At 39.0% G+C, this 25,388-nt stretch overlaps 1 protein-coding gene across 4 annotated transcripts in view; it reads right to left on the bottom strand.

Annotated features, from left to right (window-relative positions):
• The window catches only part of MSRA (methionine sulfoxide reductase A), a 275,276-nt gene that overhangs the window by 151,269 nt on the left and 98,619 nt on the right, over positions 1–25,388 (bottom strand). For all 4 annotated transcript variants that reach the window (XM_083831270.1, XM_083831271.1, XM_083831273.1 and 1 more), the window contains one exon: positions 18,086–18,154. In XM_083831270.1, the coding sequence (XP_083687396.1) occupies positions 18,086–18,154 (69 nt within the window). The remainder of the gene's footprint in view (positions 1–18,085; positions 18,155–25,388) is intronic.

The following is a 25,388-nucleotide window of genomic DNA, read 5'->3' as shown; positions in this document are numbered from 1 at the left end:
AACAGAGCAACTAAAGAGGAATTTCTTGGCTCACCATTTTGCCAAGATGTGTTCTGTTCACACTGCATGAATTCCCAGAGAAACTGTTGGGTTTGCTTCATTTTCCATAGGAGAAGCAGAAGCCTCATGTTCATTCAAATTAACAAATGCCCGGGCAATTCATTTATGCCAGTATGGTAGCTGCTGACATTCGAAGAGCGTGTGGGCACATGTGTGCGTATGTATGTATGTTTGTATAAAACGTGCACAACAGATTATTTTAAGAGGAAAAGAAGAATACCATAATAGAAAGGGAGTATTTTACTGTCAACAGAAAAACTGCCATGTTTTCAGCAGGAAAAATATGAATAACATCTCATAAGTAAGACTTTTCAAAGACCCTATAAGACAACAGCACTCAAACTGGGAAAAGCGATAGATAGAAAAGAATTCTTAAAATTTATTTATTCGATCCATCAAAAAAGAATGTTACAAGTTATATTTAATGTAAAATCAATAGGATTTTAATAAATTTGAATCCAATATCAAGGATGTTAATAAGGCACAAACCATAGCTGCCATGAACTTTACAGCTACAGTAGGAGAGGTTTCAGATTTTCTAATTTAAATGCAATTTTGATCATAACCAGTAGAGAGCAGGGATATACACATCTCAGCTTATTAAAATACTTTCAAGGATGGCCTTATTCACTGCCTCAGTATTTATTCTTTCCCCGTGCAATAGACAGGAATATTTAAACCAATTTTATCCTGAAGGTTAACAAAACTGCTCGCTGGTGAATCCAAATAGTAAGAAAATTCCATCATCAAAATCCTCTGTTGGACATAGTAGAACGAGTCCAGAGGAGGCCCCGAGCATGGGCAGAGGCTGGAGCCCCTCTGCTCTGGAGCCAGGCTGAGGGAGCTGGGGGTGTTGGGCCTGGGGAGGAGAAGGCTCCGGGGAGACCTCCCAGCGGCCTGCCCGGGCCTGAGGGGCTGCAGGAGGGCTGGGGAGGGACTCTGTGTCAGGGGTAGGGACAGGACAAGGGGGGCGGCTTTAAACTCAGAGGGGGGAGGTTTAGATCAGAAATTAGGAAGAAATTGTTCAGTACGAGGCCAGGAGGCCCTGGCGCAGGCTGCCCCGAGGAGCTGTGGGTGCCCCATCCCTGGCATTGCCCAAGGCCAGGCTGAATGGGGCTGGGGGCAGCCTGGTCTAGTGGAAGGTGTTCCTGCCCATGGCAGGGGGTTGGAATTAGATGATCTTTAAGGTCTCTTCCAACCTGAATCCTTCTGTGACTCTATGATTGTATGAAAACTCCTTTCCTCTAGTTTGCAGAAACTGGAAGGTATGGACAACTCAAAAAAATCAGTTATGCTGATCTGAAAGGTTGGCATCACACACTGGAATGAGTATATTTAAAAAATATTTAAAGAATATTTAAAACACTGGCCAAATTTCCTGACCTTTGAGTGATGCACCAGAATGTCCCTGCACCCATGCCACATTCCTCCACCATGTAGATCTCACAGAATCATAGAATCATTAACGTTGGAAAAGCCCTCCAAGATCACCTGGTCCAACCACCCCCCTATCACCAATGTCACCCACTAAACCATGTCCCCAAGCACCACGTCCAACCTCTCCTTGAACACCCCCAGGGACGGTGACTCCACCACCTCCCTGGGCAACCATTTCCAGTGCCTGACTGCTCTTTCTGAGCAGAAATGTCTCCTCATTTCCAACCTGAACCTAAAGATCTGGGAGGACAACTGTGCAACACTGCTTCTGCCTGCCAGCTTCACATGAACCCTTCAGGAGGTTCATCTTGGGTCTAAATCATCAGAGTTAACAGTGCAAATTGCTTCTAAAAGTGAGTAGGGTGAGAAGTAGATGTTGGGAGAGTGAAGAAAGCCAACAACTTCTGTGGCGCTGCCTTTTCCTGCAGTCTTGGGGTACAAGCTTTGTTCCTAGTGGCTGTTCTGCATCTATATCGCGTTAATCATGCTCAGCATTTCCTTAATTAGGAGAGAAAGGTTAAAAGGAGTTGGAAAGCACGCAGGATTCATTAGGCCCAAACATATACATACAATTCACGGGCTCTACTGCCCAGCTCCCAGAAGGACACCAGCTTGGGAATATGCCATAGGAGGAAGCCTGGCAGCAGCCGTTTGGATCTGGGGAACCATGTTTCCTGCCTCCTCTAGAAAGCAAATACTTAAATACTAATTCACATGCATTTAGCTCCTTTCATCCAAAAACATCAAAGCACTTCACACACAATAATTAAGCCTCACATGAACCATAATTTATGAATTATTACTTTAAGTACTCCACAACCGAGGTATGAGTGGTCCCAAAGCAAAGCAAAGAATCCCTTTTGGAAAAATACCAAAGAATCCCAACTAACAGGTCTTTGTTTAGACTAATTCTTTTTCATGCTATGACTGCTAGTTGATAGAAACACCCTTGGATAAAATGATGTATTTTCTAACTTTTTCCTTGCCATATTTTTGTTGATTTATACTCTTCCATAAACTTGATCTAGATAAAATGTAGCAACTTTCATCTTAATCATCTTTTGGCAGTGGAATATACCTACAATACAGTAAGGGAGAAAATAAGACAAAATAAAGAGCTGCCTCCAAAAGTACAGAAAATGCATCTGAAAATTCTGACTGCTTGAACAAGTTGAGCCAGATATACCAACTGGTGATCTTGGCATTTGTTAGGCTGAGGACAGAACCAGTCAATATTAGGCATGGGGCAAAAAAAGAGACAAAAAGTGTTTAACAATAAATAGATGATTCATAAAAAAAAAAAAAAAAAAAAAGTTCAATGTCTCACTCTTGAAGATTTCCACCTCATAAAAATTATCTTGTTCTTTTATTGAGCTTCACTCATGAAATGGAACTAATTCTGTTTTCTTGGTATTGTATTAGTCATCGATTCCATTATATTTAGATGTGCAGATCTGGTGAAAATGAGATGAGAAGGCTCCAGGAATTCGAGCCTGAATGCAGACTGTAAAAGATTTCTTCAAGGCCTGTTTCCATCATTAGTGGCATTGCTGTTTTCAGTACCATAGCACATCATATAACAGCCTTTGTCACAGTTTTGAATCCCGTTGTGCTAGGTTCTGGGTAAAAACAGGGTTTATGGCCAAAATTCTGACAGCATTAACTATTTACTCTTTTCTCTTAAAAAAATAAATTACTGGATCAATAAAAATGCCATATGTATGAATAAAAGCATCATAAGCTCTTTGCACATCTCTGAGGTGTCCAAAAGTGGAACAAAATCTTCATCTGAATTAACAGAACAGAATATCCAAGGATACAGTTAATTAATTATGCCAGCTTGTGCACAGATAAATTCAGTCTAGCCACTTTTCTATCTACTTTGAAGAAGGGAGTAGTTTCTTAATATATTACCTTTCGAAAGTCTGTTAGGGATAAAAGGAACCCCTGGTACAATAATATGTGAAAGAGATTGAGATAGAGCTACATGGTCCTATCATCAACTTGATTATTTGCTTCATTGCAAAGCATCACATCTTTAGTTCAGTCATTGATTCGAGGCTTTCAAATCATTTTGTGATCTTCCTTTGCTCTAAGCATTCCAGCACTTCGCACCAGAGATTCATTTTAGATCATCCTCGGTCATTTGACACACTTTAGTGCTCTGCTACTCAAGTAGAACTTGATGTACACATAAAATAAGAGATGTCATCAGGGCTGTGTAATCCATTTGATTCTCTTGAAACTGTATCTTTCATAAAAATTCATCTCTGCAATAATAGCGAAGCCTTACCCTCGTCTTGTGAAAATCTCTGTAATCTCTCAGCAACCTCAGGGAGCTTGAAATATACAGAGGCAAAACAAAGTATATTCCACTATTATAAAAGCAAAGCACCACAAACATTTTCTTACAGGGAAAATAAGAATCATTTTTAGGGCTACACTGCAGAAAATAATAACTTGTTTACAAAGTTTGTTTACTGCAAGGAATAGAAACCTTGCTTTATTCTTTTCTTTTTGGATAACTATTGCTAAGTTAAATTAACTGCCAACACACACATTCAGAAAAAAGTAATGTCATATTACTTATTTTATCTGTAACCTTAGATTTTAGACTACAATAGAAAGCTGTAGGCACCCTGACAATTATTTAAAATTACAATCTATAATTGCTCAGGAGCAAAAAATAATTACATTCAATAACAAGCCAATTCAACAAATAGCCCTTTAGTCCTCCTCTCCCCAGCTCCACGGAAACATACCCTTAACCCTCTTCCAATAAAAGCCCAAACTAATAAATGTCTTCTGAGTGTACCTAGAAGATCATTAAAATTAATCTATTTTGAACCACAGCTGGCCTTAACAGAAATACAGAATTTCCAGGACTTATAGCCAATAGAATTTTGGTACATTCTCACTTGCAAAATAGAATACCTCTTTCCTATCCAGCACCAAAAAGATATTTACTCCAAAAAAAAACAAACAAACACCTGGAAATACTGGAGAAGATTATTATAGAAAAAGTAATTTATATCCAGAGGAAGAGAGGCCAAATGGATATGTGGTTAGTCATTCGCCATTTATGCAGTACATGACGTGCACTCATTCGCAGAAAACATGGCATGTCGTTGTTGAAAATAAAATAACTGTAATAGTGAGGCAGCGTCTCCACTCCACTGATGCCTTGGCAAAGGAGTTGCCATCAAGCACAGCGAAGTCCATGACCTGCTCGCTGTCCAGCCCACTGGTTTTCTTAGACATCTTCTAAACGCCCATGCACTCTGGATGTGCCTGCCAGGATATTAAGCTAGAGGGCATCATGAGGCACACAGGCTGTATTAAGGGCTGTAGTAGCATGCTTTTGCTATAATAAATAGCCTCTCTAATGGTGAAGCTGGCTTTTGGGAGAGCCTCCAACGTGGTATGGACATACACACTGCTGTTTTTTAAGGAATCACCATGGCAGCTGCCAGCAGCCAACTAAGGTGGCAATGGCCATCTTTGTCGTGAAGTAGGATAGCAATCCTTTGAACAAGCAGAGAGAGACTTATTTTGATATGCAGCAGAACTTTGCTCTTTTTTTTTTTTTCCACAGGTTTTGAATCAACAAGTATTAAAAAATAATAGCAATGCAATATGCAACACTGACAGCTTATGTGGTACATGATGGACAAACCTGAGATGCAACAGAGTGAATGCTGAACTGAAGTCAATCAGTTCCTGCAAACCATAGTCAGAGACCCCTGCATTTTGGATAACAGCAACTATCCAACCAGGCCTGGATAACTCAGGTACTGCAGCCGCAGAGACAGAGCTGTGCTGCCCCAGGGTGGAAGCTGCACGAGCCCCCTCCATGCTGTGCCTTCTGCCCACCTGCTTCCCGAGCACAGAGGCATAGACAGCTCTCGGACCCATGCCAAGCTAGACATGCATCCAGAAAGACCTGCCTATTTTGCGGCATTGTCTATGCAATCAGTCATTTTGCCTCCTTTGAGGAAAAACAGGAAAAACAATTTCAGGGGTTTGTTGTTTTTCTTGATATACAACTTCAAAGAGGATTAGGTGAGGCTAGAATGAACATCATTTGAGAAAACTTTCCCACAGTTACTGTCCAGCAAAAAAGGATTCTCGTGCATCTATTTATTATTTCTCACTACAAATCTTTCTCAACAGGGAGCTAATGGCAGCTGTGACTTGCATTTGTATGGTTTTCAACACCGTTTTCAAGAACGACTCCCATACTTTCAAAACACCACACAGGTTCTCACTACGTGACTCCCTACAGCTTAAATTAATTAATGGTAGAAAAGCTGATGTGATATGATAGGTAATATCATACACATGTGATATTTATGACCAATGACATACAGTGCATGATATAATAGGGATGCATCTCACCCAGTAGCCTGTCTCCAACAGCAGGCACCGAGGGAAGAATAAGTAAAACACAAATACACACAGTACTTACCATTACCATTACTACTGTCCTTGTCTCTGACATTTGCAGGATTTCCTGTGCTTTCTGTGGTTTGAATAACTCTCAGTGGATCTGTCTTCCAACCACATCTCCTGGCCTCACTTCAAGGTGAGAGACCTTTTGTACACATAAAATCCGTTGGCAAGGAGATCCAGTCTTTTATTTGATTCCAGCTTCTCTGATTCATTTCAAAACTGGCTCCTACATGCATCTTTTGACAGCCTCTATTTCTTTTAAGGGAAGATATTCTGCAAAATCAACTCTCTTTTACATTCCCCATACATATCATCACTTTGTAGGTCTCTCTTATGCCCCACTTTTATCTCTTTCTCATACTGAATAGTTCTAGTGTACCCAGTTGTTCCTTGTGCAGAAGATGCTCCAGACTTCTGATCACCCTTTTTGCCCCCTCTAATTTATTTATTTTTTTCAGTTCTGCTAGATTTCTTTTGACATATGGGGTGCAGAAATGCATACAGTACTCATCATGAGGGAAAACCTTTCCCATTCCACTTTCCAACAATGCATTGACAGGGAAAAGAACTGCACACATACTAGCCATCACTAAAAATCTATATATTACTCTCCTCCACGAAGCTGTGTACATACAGGGAATTTGGGGACAAGCTATGACTGATGGAGTCATCAGCAAAGTGTCCCAGGCTCACAGCAAGTTGCAGCCAGAGAGAATGCAACTGGTTGAGATCTGAAAGACTCTCATAGCCTCGGGTTCCAAGCAACATAACAGTTCTGTAAGTTTCAGCACATGCTCCAAAACATTTTGGATCCACACAGTCAGTACCTTGAATTTGGGGAAAGTTATTTGTATATAATCAATAAGCCCGTTAAAGCAACTGTACTGCCTCAAGGCTACAAATGTCTTTGCTTTACCCTTGGGTTTGGTCTACAGCATAATAAAGCACAAATAATTGTAGTCTGTAAATACAGGGGACTGAGATTTATTTTAAAATGAGGTAACTGGCAATATTTAAGCTCAAGATTTAAAAAATTATAGTGTAAACAAACCTTATAAAAATAAAAATTTTGGCCCTGTCTCACACGCAGAGGCATTGGTGACCTACTCTAAAGTCTGTTGATGAAAGCAAAAAACAAAGGAGATAGGAGATATTAGTAAGAGGAAATCCATATGAAAAGTTTCCAGCTATATGCAGTCTCCTTTGTCTGACGGTACACTACTAGAACAAGTACAGTCAGACGTATTCATGAATTCTGCACAGATGCCAAATTCTCACACTATAGTCAGCTCCAGGTGGCTGAATATGTCTAAAGCTCTGAGATGGAAAACACGGTCAACAGCCTTCTTCTTCCATTACCATGCAAGACACATTTTACCTATGGCACTAAGGCACAATTTGGGTTATGCCTATGTATGCACACATTTTTTTTCAATTCAGGGTTTTGTTTCAAACCCCTGTAAGACCAGAAGGGCAGTGTTTCCATAGTATAGGACAAAAGGTGGGGGCTGAATGCATTGGCGCATGACAGAAGAGCACATCAGGACATTACAGGCCATGAGGCCCACTAGGAGGGTTTTGAGGGCAGCAGAGAAAAGAGGGAGTGAAACTTCATTCTGCCTCACAGCGTGATGAGTGTGGTACCAGGACGAACTATTCCCATAGCCACATACAGGTCTCACTGCAAAGGAACTGACTGGGTCTCACAGGAAGAGAGACTGGGAACAGAGTACACGCAGTAAGGGTGAACAAAAGAGAAGAAGCCGAGTGTGAATTTCTGTAGTAAACTAGAAATAGCCACTGCTAACTAAGCCAAGCAGCACGCTACACAATGGTTTGAGGGGGACTATGCTAGCTACTAAAATCTAAGTCCTTCTACACCTAAAAATATGCCCAGATCTGTAATGTGGTAGCACAGTAAAACGATCTTGATTTTATAGGTCTCCACAAAGCAAAGTAATTGTTATTCTCTTTATCCGACACAGAGGATAACACTTTCACACTTGATCAGTGTGAGTACAACCATCCTGATGCTTAAACCCACAAGTTTGTCCTCTCTTGGTTTGTCACGTGCATTTCACTGAAATACACCAAGTTGCTCCCATCTTGCTGTGCAGTTGGTCTGTATTAGAGGTGCTGTCAGGGATTTGTCTGGAGCCTTGGGTCACACCGAGCTAGCATAAATAAGACACCAAAGATGGTGCTAATAGCATGCAAGAGATACAGATCCTAGATTTCCATCCTAAAAAAATGAGTCTGTAAAAGCTGGGTGACCTTTAGCCATGAGCAAGGCTCCACGTTATGCCTTTGGATACGAAGAAAGACACCTTGTCCTTCCTGCACCTATGCGTCTTTAGACTGTGTACCTAATTACAAATACATTTCAACATTTCGCTCAAGTTATATCCTTTTGACTTGAATGCGTGACTGCTACTACATAATTCATAACATGATTCTCAATAATTTTCAGTCAAGGTTCAAGCAGAAATGTGTCACACTAGGATTATATTATTTATGAGCATAATGTTGGATTTAAGCCAATGACACACCAATAAATTTTATCTCAAAGCTTGACATATTGCATGCTGTTTTCCCTGGCTCACAAACAAATAACTACGGCTGTTTCAAAATTACTTACAGTTCAGCTCAAATCAGATTTTTTTTTTTGGTGATTAGTGCTTCTTATCTTATTTGAAAAACCGATCATATTATTTCTTTCTTTTAGATGTTGATGGGATTTTTGGTGTTCTTTTTTCTGCTTTCTTTTTACCTTTTTTTCTCTAAAGTATCTCCTGTGCAGAGAGCAAAGCCAGGTGGTATTCTGCAAGAAAAACCTGGAACAGAATTCTGTCTGACCCTCTAAAATGCTGGACTCTTCACTCTCTTCTGAAGACAACAGATTTTTGTGTGCTGTCCAGAAGAGGCAGAGAGCTGGTACTAGCCAGCACAGGTTGTCACTGAAGGTAATCTTAATAACGTGGAATTACCCTAAATACAAGGGCAAATAATGCACCTGACATGTACTGGAAGATAAGGGGCTCTGTGAGAAATACTCGAGAATTTAGAAGCGGTTCTCTGCTAACCTCACACTTGAAATAAAAGCCTCTAGGCTTCAGCATGCAGACTTGAACTGCATTTAGGTCTGTAGAGCTGGGTGTTCATGAGTTACACAAGTGTCCAAGCCCCCCCGTTGTGGTTGGTGGGGATCCAGGGCTCAGTACAGACAAATAAAGGCATCTGGTGGCACCTGAGATGCCTTCAGAAGCAGTTCTGCACAGGACTGGCATACGAGTGGCACCGTCCAACCTGTGTCCTTGGAAGCAAGAAGTCAAGGACAATTTACAGAAAGTGGCACTGTAAACCAAATCTGGGCAACTGTATCCTGCCTGCCCTGCTGACCAGCTTTCCAGGGGCTGTAACAGGAGATCAGACACCTGTCTCACACACAGACACACGCACGTTACTTCTAGAGGTCTTCATCTGCAGATGGCATCCCTAAACTTGGGTACCTGATACCATTTGGGACGTCTTAGATAATTCTATCTGGCTTTCATCTGCTAGTTCAGAAGAGCACAGATCTCCTGTGAGACCTGTATCATCCTTGCCAGCCCCCTGTGGATGCCTCAGATGCCCTAGGATAAAATATTTGCAACACATTTATGCAAATGAATGAATTCCCTCTGGTCTAAGCTAGCTGTTTAGATAGCTTTTGACAGAAGGAGGCACCAACAGAGGGTGATTCATTCCTTTCTCAGACAGAAACTGTTACGAACTGACCTCCAGATGTGATATCTCTGACTAGGAAGGGATTCCTGAAGACCACTTTGGATTAGATGCCTAAAATTTATTGAGATTAATTCAAGCCTGATGAGTTCAAAGAACTGATGAGATCAATATAAAGATTCCAGTTGGTTCCCCTGAGCTTCAGAAGTGTTTCTGAGCAAGTATTGCAAAAGTATGTGAAGATTTTTATGTCTCAGATTTTAAGCAAGATATATAATGATATATTTTTTGAGATCACCAATAACTTTATCAGGAGAGAAACACTTAAAATCAACAAAATCACACTAAATTATCCCAGACCGAGTAACTCAATAATAAGCAGTCTGTTGTGTTTTTTTTAATATGGGACCCTAATTGCTCTGTCTTGTATCTCCAGTTCTAAAATTGTCAGTCTGTGACGATGCCATTGTAAGGATAAATCCACTACAATATGTAAAATGCACTGAATGTCACAGTATGTCTAAAATTATAAAAAACAACACAATTTCATGCCTCCAAAAACCTCCTTGTATTTTTTTTTCCTCTGCTGTTGTAACTACTGACAATTAGCATCACATTTTTCATGGTTGAATAGAATAAAACATCACTATTCGATGTGTTTTATGTCATGTCACCATGCTCTGTGCTTTATGAACGGGAATCTAAGGATAAATTCTGATTGTAAATGTGTATGTGTGTATATCCCAGCACATAAACACACACACATATATCTCCCACAAAGCAGCATAAATCTGATGAGGGCATCCCCTAGTCGTTAACAGGATAATTTACTTCTATTTCAAACTTAAACCAACTCAGAATGATGCCAAGCATATGTTCATCCCAGTCACTGATATATCCCTATTTATCATTGGCAAGAAATTACTTCTCTGCAAGGCTTTTGCATTGCAAAAGTAATCTAGGTGCTCTCTGCTGGCTTTTTGCATAGGAAATCAAACACATTAGAGGCAATTCCTTCCACTGCAGCTCACTGAGCCTTACCCCAAAACCCATGAAAACCAACTACGGCTTTTCTACTTGGCTCAGTGAGAAAGTCCCAAAAATCTAAAATGTCTGTTTTAAGGTGAATGATGTTGACTGAAAAGCTGCATCTGATTTACTCTTAAAAACCTCCAGATCTTCGCTAATGTGCAATACACACTCTAAGTGGAAATCCACACAAAGCTAAATTCTTCATTACCTCAAGAAAGCTAAATTAAGGTAAACAAGTCCCTGATGGAAAAGGACAGATATTGTGTTTGAAGGCCACATTACTTCTGTTTTCAGAAGCAAAGAGTCGTGGATCCTTTGAAATAAAAGAATGTTATGAAGGGTTGTGCTGATCAAGGACAGTTTTCACTTTGCATTAAGGATACTTTATTGTCCCTTATTAGTGTTTATATATGTCAGGCAACATCCTTGGCAAAGACCAAGCAGACTTGTACCATTTTGTATTTATCTGGGTCTGTCTCGCATAGTGCTCTGCAATTGCAAGGCACAGAGCTATCAAATCAGATCGCCGGCACTTAACGCACAAGGTAAATGATGTGCTGTAGCACAACAGAAATTGAATATTAAGTTTTTATTTTCAAAGGGTTCCAGAATTATGGTCATTTCTGTGTTTATCACCTAAGAGGAAAATTTTCAATTCAAGGCTACCTGGTTAGAGCCTTAAATCCTAAACAGGGAACATTCCCTGGCAACTGCTTACAGCTGACACAACCCCTGAAGGTTTGACCAGCAAACCAGAGCACTGTACTTCGGGCAAGATTATGAGGAACAGGATGTTTAAGTGCCAGTGGCAACCAGGACCAGATAGTGGAGGCAGGGAACTGGGCTATGTTACAGTTCTCTGGAAGAGGCACTGCAAAGACACTGGCCATAAATCAGTATCTGGAAGATAAAAAAATAAAGGGAAATAAGCATATATTTATTTAATAAGCATACTTTGAAGGTAAGAGTAGAAACATATTTTTGCTTAGGGACACAGCAGCCTCCCTTTAGACAATCCCTTTCTGTTATGCAATATCTTCACAGGTCTATTTTCTCATTCTAGAACTCCAGAAAGTTCAGCGTCCATTTTTACACTATCTTGTGAACGTGGGACAGCTTTAAAACTTCAACACTGTACAAATCCAGCCAATTAGTACACTTCCTTCACTCTTCCAAGATGTTGAAAGAGAATTAGCATAAGCAACATGAATCCCTTCTGGAAGATGCTCCCTCTGGCTCTCAATTCTTCCACAATCTGAACCTAATAACATCTGGTAATATCGCTGTAGATATTTCTCCTACAATTTGGGTCACAGCACACACACCTGTTTCAACATCATGAAGTCTTATATTCTCTTCAGATAGAGATATAATATCTTCTGACGTGCTGCATGGTTTAAAGATTTTTTCCTTTCCTGAGCAACGGAGAAAAGCTGTTTGATCTTTTCTTACCATCTAAAATAACGGTATTTCTCTTGAGGTCCAAACGTTGTTTCCTATGATTTCCTTTTCATGGTGAGAACAACAGAACTCATTATAAAACCACAGTAACTGAAAACTGAGTCGGACCAAAGGACATCCTTAACACACTTCCTTATCTGACAGCGGCTATCAGTAGCTGTTTCAGGAACGAGTAAAGAAAACTTATATACAGTGATCATAAATAAATACATCTTAAATACATCATCCCACCTCTGAGTGATCAGCAAAATAAATAATGAATACTGTTGTCTGTTATTATATTTATCTGCTGATAATAACCTCATTGAATCTCATGATCAGTTTTTTAAAGCAGAACACACACACAAAATATTCCTTTACTGGTCAAGATTTCCCAAATATCCATCAGATCTATAGAGCATGAAAATTTGAACCTAGATTATTCTCTTCACTGAGGTTATAGAAACTATGAAAATTGTTTGTGCAAATGAATGACAATAAATAGTTAATCACAGGTTTAAAGTAGCTCCCTTAAGTCTGAAGACCCAATACAAAGATCCAATTCTGCTCTGGTCTTTCAGAAATCTTGCAATTATGGGACCATGTAATGGCTTACACCAGAGAATTCTCTGCAATGGTTGCCAAGTACGTCCTCGGGATTTAATTAAAAAGTCCTATGACTTTCAGCTGAAAGGAGTAGCCAAAACATTCTGGACTGTCTGAACAAGAGAAACACATCAATAAGAAATGGAAATGATTTTCCCCTCAGTTGAACAGTTGTCCTGGTGAAACCTTTATTGGGAGAGGTTGAACCATCCAAGGGCAGGTCCCGTGTGCGGAGCTCAGCTCCCCAGCAGCCTGAGCCGTGTCGGGGCTGGACGGTGCGGTGCTGCAGAGGCAGCTGAAGAGGCCACATGTGGAGGCTAAGAAAGGACAACCTTGGTGTAATGCTATTTTAGTTTTCAAATAACCTTTGGAAGCAGTGGGAATGCGTAGGGTTCATCTGAATCTCAATAGGTCATAAAAACTCAGGCAAAATACAACAATAATATGGCTACACAGAATTACTGGAACATGCTGCTGTCTATTAAGTGCAGAGCAGAAGGTGAACAAGCTTGGATCTGTCTGCCAATTCTGAAATGTCTGTAATTAAATCTTATCAGTTACTTAACATCCTACTTCTGTCTATATTTTGTTTACATCAAGAAACCAATTACCCCATTATTAGCCAGTACATGTCAAGCAAATACAACATAACATAGTCCTGTATTTAAAAAGTGCAATAACTAGAAATCTGAACTATTGCCAGGTTTTAGTAAAGGTAAGTAAGAGTTCTTCTATGATGTACACACAATGCTTCATTTTATGTGATACATGGCATAAAGCACAGGGAATATGTAGCTGGTCTGTGATAAACTGGAGTCTTGCAATAGCAGCAGTTGTTTAAGAAAAATACACACTTAAACGTCAGAAACTCTGACCAGAAATGTTGCTGAGCATAATACAGCAGTGCATTTAAATGTGTGTAAAATATCAGTTCAATGGCATTGATGGAAGTATTCATTCATTGAAAGCATATGTTCCGCAGCATTGAAGCACTTTTATCATTTGCATACACCTCCATCCAAAACTTGACTGTAGACTTTAAATTACTTGTTTTCCAAACATTATCAATCCCCTAATCTATGTTCAGGTTTTCTCTTTCTGTTTGTTTTTTTTTTGGTCAAAAATAGTCACTATAGGCAAAATATTTTTATCTGAAAATATCTGTGGCCATAAAAATGATAGGAAAATAATCTTTACAGGCATTTATTGAATCCCTTCTATTTTACCATCTAAAACTCAAACACCTAATACCCAGCATTATGTCAGCTGAAGCTGGGAATACACCCCCCTCTTTACTTTAAGGGACAAAATGATTTTGATATAGAATTCTACAGTGTTTTCAGTGAGACCTTGTGCAGTGTCTACGCACCTCTTGTGCTTTTAGTGCTTCATTACTACCTGGAATCTGGATTAAGAGGTCACTGGATGGTTAGCCTTAAAACATTTCCATTAAAGAGTCACCCGCACCCTTGAAATCTAGCTTTTTCACCATTGTAGAAACAAGGACACATTTCTTTATTCTAATGGACAATAGGCATATCTTAGGCAGCTGAGTGATGCTAAACAGACAACCCGAGAATCTCAAGATCATTTAAATAGTCTGTTGAAAACTGTGAGGTTCTGTTATAAATGGGAAAGCTGCAGGAACAATTACCCGTGTATGTTCACCCTGTACCTTGATCAAAACATGAAGTCATATCATAAAGCAAATAGCATAGCATTACTAAGAGCATCTCTAAGGAGGTTTTGCAGAAGATGGAGCTATATAAAGCAATCTAACTGCATTTTGCTAGCAGGTAAAAGGATTAGTGTTTACAACCCAGTATTACATTTTATATTGTATTTTTAGTGGTGAATCTGAAACTATCCAAGTAGTAGGAATATTCACTGCAAGTAGTGAGGATAATCATACAGTTATTTACTATCTTGCAGCTTTTCCAGACATTTTTAAGGAAGAGGGATTACTTCTTAGTAACTACTGCTCTTATGATAAAATCATAAGATTATTTACCATCTTTCAGCTTTTCTAGATATTTTTATGGAAGAGGGATTACTTCTCAGTGACTACCGCTTTTTGAGACTTGTCCCTGTGCAGTCAGAATTAAAGGATTAAAGGAAGAGATCTCACAGAAGAGATTTAAGAAGCACTCTCTTGCTAAGGTAGAGTCAGAGACACTACTCCTACAAATAACTCGCTCAGTTTTTTCCTCCTAGCTACAGAGTCCTAAAATATAAAAAACTTGCTGTTAAGGGGAATAAAATGGATGGATAGGATGAGTAACAATCTGAGAAGAAGAATTACTCACGCAATATTTTTCTTTGAGTACTTCCTTTCATCCCCATTCATGTAGGGCCAGCAAGCACTGCCCCCTCGGAGGTAGCAAAAATGAATTATAGCATCATTTATCAGAATGTGATGCCAATGCCAACAAATGACAACAATTATCAGAGTCATGTTTGTATACTAGTATATTTCAGGTCTAATAGTAAACCTAAGAACATGTAGGTTTTCCATTTATTCACAGCACAGATGGCAGCAGCATGAGTTTTCAGCACCTATCCCAACATTTGCAATCACACTCTTGTGGAAAATGTAGGGCAATTTAAAAATGATATAAGTTATCAGGCTTGATAGGAATATAAGAGACTTCTTCAGGAATGATTACAGCTAGGGTGTTTAATAAGATTTTGAGCTCTTCCAATGAAATCCTGTAGGTAGGATATTAATTTCTATGAAAATGTACAAACTATGTACAATCAACCGTCATACAATCAATAGCAGCACTCATGCCAACAACCCGCACAAACACTGGGAAATTGATCTAAGCATCACAAAGGAGGTAAAGGAAGAGCTCTAACAATATAAATAGTGAGGACTATATCAACATCAGACTGCACCAGAACTCCCTGACCCTGCCTGCTATAAGAAATTATTCAGAGGACAATCTCTACATCCATCTTAACCTTAGAACTCAAAAGGTAACTTAAAATCCTTTTTCCATTAGTTTGATCAAAACTATCAAACAATCTGTCATTCCAACATTCCAAGAATTTTTTGATGTTCCCAAAATCCACAGACAAGGGAATACTGGCAGGAAGACAATACTGAATTAGAGGAACGTTGAAGAGAACTTCAAGAAGTCATGTTGATAACTGAATGGCAATACCCACAAACCATTTCTCCTCTTTAACCATGGTAACTACAGCAACATTAGCACTACAGAGAAGTTAATATTTACTGTGATATTTTGCAATAATCAAATGAAAAGATAATTTTGGGGTGATAAATTAGTGCCTATGGCTAACTTAGCCCTTTGAATTCCACACGGGATTGCTAAATATTTCAGATGTGAATACACCTCTGTTATTTGAAAGTAGATTAAGATCATCAATTCATTCCAGACAGATACATAAACTGTTATTATATATGAACTTTCAGACACTGCACAGGTTTTTTGAAATACTTACACAGTCTTTTCTTTTTGTACAATAGACCAGATAGATCACTATTGCCTAACTCAGTGACTGAGAAAACATCATACAGACATAAGCTACTTTCTCCTGCAAAATACAGATTCATAACCTTTAACACAGTACGGATGATCAGGTTATCTAAGGTTATGTTCCGTATCATGTAGGGAAGATAATTTATACTACTCTTCCATTTATAGAGATGAATAACGTGGTTTCTACTGATGTATAACCTCAGCAAGCAGCTGGGGCGAGTGGGGTGCCTGATAAGTGTTTAGGTCCATTTTGGGTGCCCAAGGACTTCCAAGTTATCACACGACAGAACTATAGGAGACCTCCATCCACCTGGTCTGGCAGCTGGCAGCCTAGTGATGCCAAACCATCTGAAGCCCGTGGCTAGGCACCCAGCTAAATCTCTCAGTCCTTGTCTGAAGACAGGATGATATGCAGATTCTCTTGGTTCCTATGATGGTTTGCTTCAGCGTTTCACCTTTTAGTTGCCGTTATTAATAAATTTTACCTAATTACTCAATAGAATGTGAAATACATTTTAGTATCTCTCTTGGAAACGCTGCATATGGGTGTAAAATTGCCTGTTAAATTCCAACTCACTATACCCCTGATTACATATTTAAAGGCTATCTTTATTCTTTTTGTTATATCATATTGGACATTTATATAGCATTGCTTCTCAGAATAACTCCTTTCATAGCTACATCCTCCATTTTTATGTATATCTTCCAGTTTTTCTTGTACATAGTGTGTGACAATATTTATATTTATTTTATTAGAATAGGCCCAGGTCAAAAATAGTGTTGACTGCTTTATATACCTGCCCTGTATTTAACATAATTCACAACTCAGTCAGACTAGATGATATAGCAGGTGTATCAAGTAGTATCAAGACTTACTACAACATCACAGATAGATAAATATTTAAGAGGATATAATAAATTTTCTAAGGCACTTTTGTACCATCCTGTAGAAACTAACAGAGAATTATGTCTTTTCTAAACAACCTATTCTTATAGCTTAAAACAGGTTTAGGAAATTTTTCATTTTCTACCACAGTAAGTTTTAAGAATAATTGTCACAGGAATCCACTTTTTTCTTCCCAGGTAAATTCCATAGGCTCGCCCTTAAGGCCTAAGATTAGCACATTCTGAAATGACAGCTCTGACTATTTCCAGATTTGCATGAAGTCCATATCTTGGCAAAAAAAAAAGCTAGTGGTTCTGACTTATTTTAGGATGTCTGTTTCTTCCAGAAGTAATTCCTCATTTCTCCAGAGAAATACTTTTTTCAAGTTTTACAAAAGGGCTCAAAGAATTACATATTCATGCAAAATAGCACAAATACAATGAAATTAAACATCTTCTCATTTACAACTGTCCACTTTTCCAGCTATGTTGTCACTCAGTAGGAAGTCTATGGGATTATTCACAAAGTACACAACAGCAGGCTTGGTTTGGTAACATGTAAATGGTAACAGCTCTGCAAGCACAGTAGATAAAGCTTTCTACCCAACAGTATGACTTAAGGTCTGGAGAGTCAACACCTTCAGTGTTGTTTAAACTAATGAAAAGTCTTACAGAACTTAACATACATAAAAACCTAATATTTGGGAGTTTGTATGATACAAAATAAGAAATTAAATATTCTGTTTGTATAACTCAGCAAAATACTTCCAGTATACTCCTTCTGGGGCATGGACATCTCCAAGATGATCAGTGGCTCTAGCTAATTGTAGTGATTAGAAAATGGCAATAGCAGCCCTGATTCTGAACTCAGGCTGAAAATAAGAAATTTAGCATGCAGTAAAACTATACAGCTTAAAGCTTTTATGCTAAAGTCGACATCTTACCAAATATAGCCATCTGTGTTCCCTCTGGGAAAGGTTCTACCATTCTGTTTCCATTGACATGATGTTTATCTAGAAGAAAAAAAAAAAAGTCAAAATGTAATAGAATATATACTTTGCATGAAAACACAACTGTTTTTACTTACAATTCTATTGAAACCTGAAGTCTGTTTTGTCAAAGCTCACCTGCACAATTCACTAATATCTGGGACTTCATAGTCTCTGAGCTTATTTCTCAAAAGTACAGCTCTCCACAGATCCCAGGACATAAACCAGAGCTGCACTTCAATTTTGTGGTTAGGACAAGTCAGCTGATACTAAGGTAACACATGCACGTAGAACATTATCCAGTAGCTATGACTGCCACAGGTGTAGCAGTCATTGTGCAAGCAGACAAAGCAGGGAAATGACAGTTGTCTGCTGCTAGGACATGCTTGTGTTCAGCATGACACTTTTTGATGTGATCATGCATGAACTACCTGTATTTTCCGCCCTGGTGCAGTGGGGTGACATTGGCTGGCTGACGGGCACCCACCCAGCCGCTCACTCATGCTCCCTCCTTAACAGGAGAAAACCCTTAATAGGATGATAATAGATGAAGTCAGACACTGTCACAAGCAAAACTGGCTCCACTTGGGGAAAATGAATTTATTGCCAACCAAAATAGGTTTAGATAGTGAGAAGAAGCACAGACAGATCAGAACAACAGCACCCACTCACCCTCGCCTCGTCCCAGGCTTGATTTTGCTCCTTCGTTCCCAACCCTCACCTTGGGTTCGTGGGGCTGTTTCTGACATTTTTCCCCTCATGACCATGCCATGTTTTGCCCTGTCTTATATACACGTTCACAGGGGAGCCACCAGCTTCACTGAAAACCTTGTTTGGGCCAATGGAGCCGGCTGCAACCGGCTGAAACTGACTGGAACCAACTGGAACCAGCTGGAACTGACTGGAACTGGCTGGAACTGACTGGAACCACCTGGAACCAGCTGGAACTGACTGGAACTGGCTGGAACTGACTGGAACCACCTGGAACCAGCTGGATCTGACTGGAACCAGCTGGAACTGACTGGAACCAACAGGAACTGACTGGAGCCGGCTGGAACTGACTGTAACTGACTGGAGCCGGCTGGAACTGACTGGAACCATCTGGAACTGACTGGAACTGACTGGAACTAACTTGAACTGACTGGAACCAGCTGGAACCAGCTGTGTCCAGCATTGGGTGGGCCCAGCCTCTTTTAACAGAGGCCACCTCTGCAACAACTGTGCTACCAAAACCTGGACCTTTACACCCAATTCAACCAGAAATCTGCTACCTAAATTGAATATTTAGGTGCCATATTGTAATGCTACGTCCATTGTGACAGACCACACAAAGTTATTCCTGTACAGTAGTCATACATTGGACACTTAAATTACTGCTGTCATAAAGACTGAGATGTCCAATCATACAATGCATGAAGGAAAGTGCAATATTCTGGCATTGCTGGTGCTCACAGTGGTGGTTGCTAAACAAGAAAATAGTAGAAGCCCACTTTGCTCTCTTTGCAACCAGACGGCTCCCAGGGGCTAAAAACTCAGTTTCCAAACTTCTAAATAACTTATTGCTGACATCCCAATGTACTTCTCTTTCATCCCAATGTATTTTCCTCAGCATATAGAAAATTCTACTCCTTGTGATAACATAGGCTTATCATTACTGTATGATCAAGGCTGTATGCAGAACTTGGAAAAGAGGTCTCCAAGCCCTAAGTAGAATAAAATATACAGATCCACAACAGAATATTCCTAATCCTTTTCACTAGCATCCTCACATTCATTTCCTGATCACACTCTTCTAAGAGTCACTGTCAACAGTGGTGGAAATGAATAAAAAAATCGCCCGAACTGAAAATACAGGTTTCTGTCCACAGAATACTTTCCAGGGAGAAAGCCAAGAGATTTTCTCAGTACATGCATTATTTTTCTTCCTTTAGTACAGAACCTGGTGGGGAATAAAGCAGGTCAAAATGAGAACACAGGACTGCCTTACAAATTCCCTGAAAGCAATATTTTTCATTAGCAGGGAGGCATAACACAGTTCTAATCCCAGCTGGCATCAAACATTTATCAACAGAGAGTGAGGGGGGGAGGCAGGGTTATCTGCAATGGGAGCAAGAGGTCCCGTGAACTCAATTGTTTGCATTTATGAAGATTGAATGCCCTGTGCCACACAAGTCAAGAGCGGGGCTTCAGGAAGGAAATTGTTGGGAGGTTCCAAAGTGGGAGTAATATGGCCAGTGCCGCACAAGGTTTGAACCTCGTTAGCTATAGCTTGTATTACCAACATGATCTATAGCCATCTGAGATGAGCGAACAGTCAGAAAAATTATGAAACATCATGCAAGATCAAATAAACTAACCCTGCCCTAGTCTTGATAGCTGCCTTCATTTAAAAAGTGAATGACATACATGATGTACGAAGTAGTTATCATTTCAAATGGTGAGGCTTTCAATATATTAAAATTAGTATTAAACTTTTAGAGGCTAGTAGGGTTTGAAAGAAAATCATATTTTCAGAGTTCTCAAGTCATCCTCCAATGCTTTCATACTTTTGTTTCAAAGATCTTAGCTGAATAAACTAATTAATTTTCCTGTCATTTATATTTGGTTTACATTTTCTCCAGTATTCCCTGCCTTCTGCCTAGATGCAGTAAATAGTAAAATAAAAATAAAAATAAAATAAAATTTACAAGGGTGTTCACAAAACATACATTCTATCTTACGAAGAAAGAAAGAACTTATAAGTATAAAGAGCCTCTCAAAAAAGCACAGCATTCAAACAATGTTGCAGGCTTGTTGTTCGTTTATTTGTTTTTTATGTAACAGTTTTTCTTCTGAAAATAATTAGCTTTAATTCTCCCCTATGAGTTGGATTGAGGAGCTCCAGAAAATCAGCAATACCTTGGCCTGATAGAACTAGAAAAAAAATTAGACAAGCTTTCCGTAACTTGCCAACAGAAACAATATATGGCTTTTCCAAGTCATTTTCATTCCAGAAACAAGGGCTTATAATATGTAAGACAAAAACTACTTTTACAGAAACGTTGAATGACTATCAGTGAACACTGAACTGGCTACGAGAAGTTAACTGCAGCTTCCCAGTGTTGAAAACAACATCTCACCCTAATATTGTCAGTATTTGTCAGGGTTAATGCTTCAGTGGACTACAACATTATCCAGGCCCTTGGAAAAGTAGAGCTGGGAGGACATGGTTGTCTTTAAATCATCTTCTTGATCCTCTTGGCCCTTACAGCTTCAACAGAAAGCCAATTGGTAAGGAATAACTTTTTCTTTCTATGTAATTGATATTTAGGCTGTCAGCATTTTTGTGAACATCGCTTCACAACCAAACAACGTGGGACTTCCTCTCAAAACTGCCAAATGCTGCTCCAGCCTCAACTGCAAGAATTCTCTTTACCATTTTTCAAACTAAGCCTGAGAGATATCTGAAACATACTCTGTTCCCTGCTGAACAGAAATAGCATGCACTGAAAGCAACAAATATCCTGGAGGTCTTGACATTCAACTTTAGCTTTAGGCAAAATCTACTTTAGATGTACAAAGTGCTGGGCCCTTTCTCCTTAGATGCTCTGGATTTTTATAGAAATAATCCTTAGACTCCTCTCCCTCTGTCTGAGAAACAGCATAATATATGGAAAAATAATCAAAAGTAGTTCAGTAGAATAATCAAAAGTTGCTCAGGTCTTCAGCATTTCTTTAGCATTATTCAGTCTTCAAACAGTTTCTAAAATAGTCCTACAACTGTCCCTTGCTAAAGATTGACTGAATTCAAGTAAAGTTCTATCCACACAGGTTAAATTCATGGATTAGGCTATATCTGCACTAGTAAAATAAACAAGTCATATTTAGAAACTATTTGAGAGAGTGCTAATTAGCCTAGCCGAAATCACATTAGACCCTATCTTCGCAATCTACCAGCACGGACAATCAAGTTCCAGTGCCTAGACCTGTTCTCTAGCACATTTTAATTTGTTAGTATACACTTCATTTATCTTCACAGTTCCATGTACGTCAATGGTATCTCAACAGTAATACATAAATTTAACAACAGAAGATGTTCAAATGAGAAACTTTTATAAAAATATTTCCTTGCAGACCAGCATGACGTGGGCTCTAAACAGATGTACTCTTCTGCTAGTACATATAAGCCCAGAGGAAAATCAAAGCTCCATTAAGTAAAAACTCTCTGCTTTTAAGTTACATTCCTAATAAAGTAATTGCCACAGCATTTATAGCATGTATCAGACCTTTAACAGAATAGGACTTGTAATTACTAGAGAATTAAGTTTGTGCTTTTTTCTTAAATATGCAAAACTAAAGCACCAGTCTACTGCAGAGCAGACAGGCACTCATAGGCAAAATCCTCTCTCACAGCAATACAGATGAAATTAAAGTTACACCAAGAATGAAATTGCAGTGCAGAATGTCTATGGAGGGCATTTTGCGTAACCAAAGATATCTGAGAGGAACCCTACGTTAAGATAACAGATGTCATTAAAGAAGATGAGTTCTCTACTTGCGGACCCAAATGAAGCAGCCTTAAAGAGATTTGGCTTTCACAGAATGCTGATCCAGCACTGGGTGAAAATGAGAAATTTTCTGCTCTCAAAACATTCGATCTCAAGCAATCATAACAGAGATTTAAAAACATATTTTTCCTTAAGAGATTCATTTGTTCTTCATATTTATCTTCTGGTTTTTAAGCCATTAGGGAATATTTAGACTACATACCCACACTTGTTTTATCAGAGTGGCCAGAAAGTTATTGTTTTTAAATGAAAACTGAGATTCTCACATAATCAAATTAATGCAGGAATAGGGGTCATATTTATACACAAGGACTGTTAATTTTCCATGGTAAGCACAGCCAGGAATTGAATTGAAAATAGCTGATTAACCAATTACCACCAGCCTCCTCCATCCCTACCAGCTTTTCTGGGCTAGGACTTGGAACACAGCTACGCCACCCGTTCAGCACAAGCACGATGGGTGCGTGGGGAGACGAGGAGGAAAAGGGATAAGCAGTGATGAGGTGAAGGAGGCTGCTTGAACGACTCCTCTCCCCCATCTGTTTTGCCTTAGACACTTTTTCCTACACTTCCCTTCACACCACTGCCATGGAGGTCTCTTCTGCACCGGCTACACCAAACACCCACTTGGCTGTCTACGTGGCAATGAGGTCAGTGAGGAGCTGGAAATTTCTGACAGATGACAGAAGCAGCAGGTCAGGGGGTACAAGAAGTTTATAAAGCAGTTATAAAAATAGCTAAGTGGTTAGCATTTGCAAAAGTGGTCTGTAAGTCACAATATATATCATAAGAGTTTCAAGGTGGGCACCAAAGAAACATAAAAGCACTGCTCACTTTACGAAGTGTTAGCTGAACATGGCATGCACATCAAATATTTAGTACAGTTGCCATATTCATTTTAAGCAAAAGTTTAGAGGCAATAAAGGGGCATAAAACTTAGAGCCATGGCTGTGTGAAGAAAAAAAAAATGCTTTCACCTAAATAAGGAGGGGTGAAGAAATACGTTCAGCACTGAATAAGCAAGTTATTTAAATGCCTTCTTCTAAATTTTGGCTGTGAGAGGAGTATGTCATCCATAGTCACAACTCCACCTCTCTCCAGCACAGTAATGAAAAGTAGGATGACAGACACCACTTGAAATCTCTGCTCATAATATGGAGACAGACTGATGGCATTTCACTGTGACCCGTAGCTGGTATGTTCTTTTATTTGAAAATTCATTGAATGCCCAAGTTTAATTTCAGTGTCTGAGTTTGTACGCTCCAGAAAGACCACAGTAAAATGAATGCTGCGGTGAGAAGATGTCAGATTCATTGCTCCTGTGATGGCTGAGAAAGCTTTACTGCTTTAGGAGAAGACAGAATTATCAGCAGTCTGAAAGCTGACACAACAACAAATCTAGCCCGCAGCACAAGTGAACTGCTTTGTGAGAAGTAAGACATTCAGAAAAAGCTCCTCGTGGCATGATTGGTAACCCACTGCGAGATACATGGGCTATCAGGCCTGTTCATCCCCTACTGCTTTTTCATATAACACTTTTTACTGCTGTGCACCATCAATATACAGTACATAATTGAAGGCCAGTGGGTTTCTTTTCAGTCTTGTAAACAAGAAATTATCTAATTTTTATCTCCAGTGAAAGTCTGAAAAAATGGTGGAGGTCTGGCAGTGCCCTATTGCCATTTAACATCTAATGAGTAAAATGGTAAATGTTACCAAAGACAAGAAATCCTAAGTGAAGGAAGACGAAGTAGTAGCAATAAGGAATTCACTGCCCATAAGTAAACAATTTAAAACAGGTTATACATGAAAACACAGTTCAGAGGAAGCAAAATTAGCCTCACTTACCATTTTTTTCCAAATTATTTTCTTTGCAATATTTTCTAATGAACTAGATACCTGTTCATTGTTTTAGTCCCCTCCTTTACAGTAATTATATTGAATTCTATAGGCAGAACTTAGTTATTAGAAGTGAACTAACTCTACTAAAATGTACACGTCCCTTACGCCACATGGCTTTTTGAATTAAAATACAGTAACAAATGTGTTATTCACATTTTCAAGCTTAATACTTACTCAGTATCTTTAAAACAGAACTCCATTTCAGTACATTTTCATGTTATCTGATGAGAGTTTCATTGCACTTTACTCATCTGGCTTGGAAATGTGCCTAAAATGAGGTATCTGAATAAATTCCCTGATTTCACAAACTTCTGGACTTTCAGAATTTCTATTACTTTCACTGAAAACCACAACTGGACAGCACTTTTTAAAAACAGGTTATTCATCTATATAATTAAATATGAACTCTGAAGCCTGACTTTTTAAACCTAAGAAGTTTTTTGTTTTTCTGTGTTTTTTTTTAACTGTACTTTACTGCTGTTAAATCTTTTAACAGTAATTGTTAAATCTTTTTAAATTGCTAAATCTCTGATAAATCTTTTAACAATTGATTCATCTCATTTGAAGTCAATCTGACTAAATTCTGGTTTGAAAGCCTGGTTGTCACAGAGCCAGAGTCTTTCTTTTTTTGTCCTATCATTCTCAGTAGTCATGGCTGATAGCTTGATCAAAATAGTTATTTGGATTACTCTGTCAGTTATTCTAGGAGTAAGCTTGATAGCTCTTACAGACAAAAGCATAAATGCAAAACTTCTCACCATCTGCTTATTTCATTATCCGGAAGATATTTCCTTTAAAAAGGTCTTAGT

This window comes from Anser anser (genome assembly GCF_964211835.1).
Source record: "Anser anser genome assembly, chromosome: 3".
NCBI lineage: Eukaryota > Metazoa > Chordata > Aves > Anseriformes > Anatidae > Anser > Anser anser.
Note: the sequence above shows the minus strand (reverse complement) of the source record. Positions and strands in the feature narration are given on the sequence as shown.